Here is a 3,773-nt window from a genome sequence, read left to right as displayed (position 1 = left end):
TTGGTCTCAATATTATGACCAAGTGGCTACTCTTTTTTGACATAAAAGATTAGTCACAAATTAGTGTCTATTACGTCATAATTTTGTGACGAAAAAATTTAGATTCAAAAATACGTAACAATAAGTAATTTTTCTTGTAGTGAATGCTAGAGTGAAGCGAGCACAACTTCAAACACTTCGTAAAATTTTTGAAACCTTGGAGATGCGTGTTGGTGAAGGAGCTGCAGGATACTTTGTGAGATTTATGGAGTTCGCAAATGACGTGAAGATCGTGGAGAAGATTCTGAGAAGTCTCACTGAAAACTTCAGTTTCGTGGTATGCTCTATTGAAGAATCAAAGGAAATTGATAGGATCACAGTAGACGACCTTCAGGCGCCTCTACAAATCCATGAAAGTAAGGTCACCGAGGGAAAAAGTGAAGAACAAGTCTTACGAGTGGAAAATGAACCAAGGAATGGTAGAGGAAGAGGAAGATGGAACACTCAATCAGGAAGAAGCAACTTTAGAGAGGACGAGGGAGATGCCGATCCTTTGTGAATCGATCAGCCATAAATTGCTTCAGATGTGGAAAGCAAGGTCACTACCAGTTTAGGGATTTCCACACTAATCAAACTTAGGTGAAAGTTTTAGCATTAAAATCATATCATATATGTAGTTAGGTTTCATCTCTACAGCTGTTTGTGTTCTCTTACATTGTCAATTGCAATAATATTTTAAAAGGAAATTCATAACTCAACCAGGGCAGAACTGTTTTACGATCAGCTTGACTTATGAAGTTATAGTTGAAGCCAGAGAGAAGAAATTTACGCCACCTTATTTCAAAATTACAAGAAACGATGGTGTTAACTTGTACAAAATGTATAGTCTTTCAATGGTTGTTGCATCAAGTTACTTTTTGACGAAAACACATGTAACTCGCATGATTTAATCTTTCATTAGCCACCTTTATTGTGGATAAACTCTACTTATTTTCTGCGGGAGATGATTGAACAAGCATTGGAGTAGCATATGATCTTCGCATTAGCGATTTTTACTTTTTAATGATTCCATACAATGGACGTTTGGCTTGAGGAAGAAGTAGAGTTTATTTATAATATAGAAGCGTTATATATATATATATATATATATCCAGATTTTGAAGATCATGGAAATTGTCTTTCTGTTTGTTATGATATAATGAGTTCACTGAATGTACATGTTTATAATATCGGGGGTTTCAAGGAGGTTCAGTTATAATAATATTCATACAAAATGTGGTTCTTTTAAACTCCATCAAATACAAATTCTTGTTGTATAGACAATAGAACATATTACATATACGGGTTCTCTCTTAAAAGAGTTAAAGTAGTTCTTAGATGGATCATTACTGCAAATTGACCAATGCAAATACCTCTGGAGTCTGGACTAAAAATTCTTCTACTTGGATGTAGAGTACAACGACAAAGTAGGCTTGGATATATGTAAATTGAGAAAAAAAATACTATCACTATGTTATAAAATCTTTATACGGCCAAATTTGCATTTTTAAGAATAATTAATTGCATAGCCTTTGGCCCTTGGATAAGCAAAATGGGAAAACACGGTTGCCTTGATTTCAGTGATCGAAGCATTTAAATCTTCTTTTAGTTAACAAAATGTCATTAGTTTTAAATATTGTTTCAAGACTAGATTCCACTTTACATAACCAAAGTATTCACCAACTCTATTCTGCTTTCCAATGCTTATAGTTCATGTATTCTAATTACCGATTATTTCCAATGTAAAAAATCACGAGAAAAAAGCATGCAAAAAGCGTATGCGCCTCTAAATATTTCACGGACAATATTCCAAAATTTGAAAAGCCTTGTCACTTTCCAAACGAAATAAAAGAAGCAACAGAAAAAAATATGTTAAAAATAAAATAAAAATAAAATGTCACTACATTATTATATAACTCGTACGTAGTTTATTACAATTTGGTTACATGAGCTATACGTACGTTATACATACATGATACCATATGAAACATCAAATATGTCTGGCCTTTTTAATCTTGTTACACAGAGATGTTGAATGAAACATACAGTCGAATTCTCTAGAAACATTCAGAATGATCATTCTCCTGCTTTTATAACAATTTCTAACCTTCAAACTCCTCGACGGGACTCCCTTAGGTTTCCTCGGCGCCGGCGGACAGGTTTGTGGGATCGCCGGGAGAATTTGATCAAGACGTGTCGGAGTCTTACAGCAATCTTCTTCTTCTTCCTTCTTTACTTTTACTACTTCGGGTGAGCAATTGGTTATGTCTAGATCTTGATCTCGTCCTAATTCTCGAACGCTCCGGTCCGGAAACCCTAGTTCCGTTTCGCGGAGATTGTTTTGATCGGAGAGACGACTTCCAGCATCAGCGAAACTCATCTTTCTGAAGAAAAACGTAAAAGGGAAGGTAGCTAAATAGTTCTGATGAGAGAGAAAAGAAAGAGGCAGAGAAGAAGTTTATGGCTTTGAAGGCTTAGTTTGGTTTATATAATGGTAAGTGGTAACACTACGTACGTGTTGTTTTGAATTGTGTATTTTGTAAATTTAATGTTATTTGAGAGAACATTCGGGGTTTTAGTTAATGTTTTGAAGGATCCGATGCAACAAATATACTTTATGTAAGCTTGCTTTTTAATAAAGTAAGGTTCTCGTCGATTTGGTTAATCTCTATACCAATCACATGTTTCTCTTCTTTTAAGGCCACAATTTGCTATAAGATGAAGATTATTTACAAACCCCAAATATTTAGCAGGAAAGAAAATATAAAATGAGGTTTGAATGAAATATAAGAATACAAAACCTCATTGTTTTAAGTTATTGAAAACAACAGTTAAATTACAAATGTGTTAAGATTTGACAGAAGACTTGTGAGAATGTGTTGTATATTTTTTATTGCTTACACCACTATATATAGTGGTTCATACAAGGTGGAGTCAAAGGGAGACTTGATTACAAAGATACTCTACATAATGACATGATCAAACTCATAAAACATAAGGTTGAATGGGTCTTCCATGTGGCTGGATGTAAACCCCCAATGGACTCTAGTCTTGAACTTGTATGGTCTAGGTTATGGACCATCCACTTCATGATTCATAACACTCCCCCTTGGATGCCATAACCATATAGGGTTTGTAACATGCTAATGTTGCCTCATTAAAACCTCTTCCGGAAAACCCAAAACTTAATGTGGTAAAAAGAGAAACCAGATAAAGGAAAAAAAGTACAACACACATTACTCCCCTTTGATTTGGACATCACTGAAGGTCCTTGAGTCTACGCGTGCCAATCTTGTTGCGTGAACTTCCTGAATGTGCAAGAGGGCAATGATTTGGTGAAGAGGTCGGCTGAGTTTTCACTAGACCGGATCTGAAGGACGTTGACCTCTCCAGCTTTCTGCAACTCATGGGTAAAGAAGAACTTGGGTAGAATATGTTTGGTTCGGTCACCTTTGACATACCCATTTTTGAGTTGAGCAATGCAAGCTGCATTATCTTCATATATGATGGTCGGACCCGTTGGGTCGCATATGGACGCATAATGTGGTCATATATCTTTTGTTCAAAGATGAACTTCGATCTTATAGCTTATCTTTATGATAGCATATTCATTCATACCACAGCTTGGTTGGTTTATGCTGAGAATTCGACCAACCATAAGTATTACCAAAATTTGGCTAATTTATGGTGATGGTCTATAACCTTTTCTAAGGTTTAATAAATAACCATTTAACCTATCTTAGGCTGGTTAGTAT

The 3,773-nt window shown here is 35.3% G+C and overlaps 2 protein-coding genes across 2 annotated transcripts; one reads left to right on the top strand and one right to left on the bottom strand.

The window, feature by feature from the left end:
• The first annotated feature begins 202 nt into the window (after window positions 1–202).
• Window positions 203–538, top strand: LOC106338208. Its single transcript, XM_013777238.1, has one exon. It carries the CDS (start codon window positions 203–205, stop codon window positions 536–538), a length of 336 nt encoding a protein of 111 aa, XP_013632692.1.
• Window positions 539–1,902: 1,364 nt separating this feature from the next.
• On the bottom strand, window positions 1,903–2,539 carry LOC106340446 (cyclin-dependent protein kinase inhibitor SMR1). Its single transcript, XM_013779325.1, has one exon. The coding sequence runs from the start codon at window positions 2,396–2,398 to the stop codon at window positions 2,009–2,011; it is 390 nt and encodes a 129-aa protein (XP_013634779.1). The 5' UTR covers window positions 2,399–2,539; the 3' UTR covers window positions 1,903–2,008.
• Window positions 2,540–3,773: the final 1,234 nt, after the last annotated feature.

This window comes from Brassica oleracea, chromosome C4, assembly GCF_000695525.1.
Source record: "Brassica oleracea var. oleracea cultivar TO1000 chromosome C4, BOL, whole genome shotgun sequence".
NCBI lineage: Eukaryota > Viridiplantae > Streptophyta > Magnoliopsida > Brassicales > Brassicaceae > Brassica > Brassica oleracea.
The sequence above is the reverse complement of the archived record's forward strand: the minus strand, read 5'-3'. Positions and strand labels throughout refer to the sequence as shown.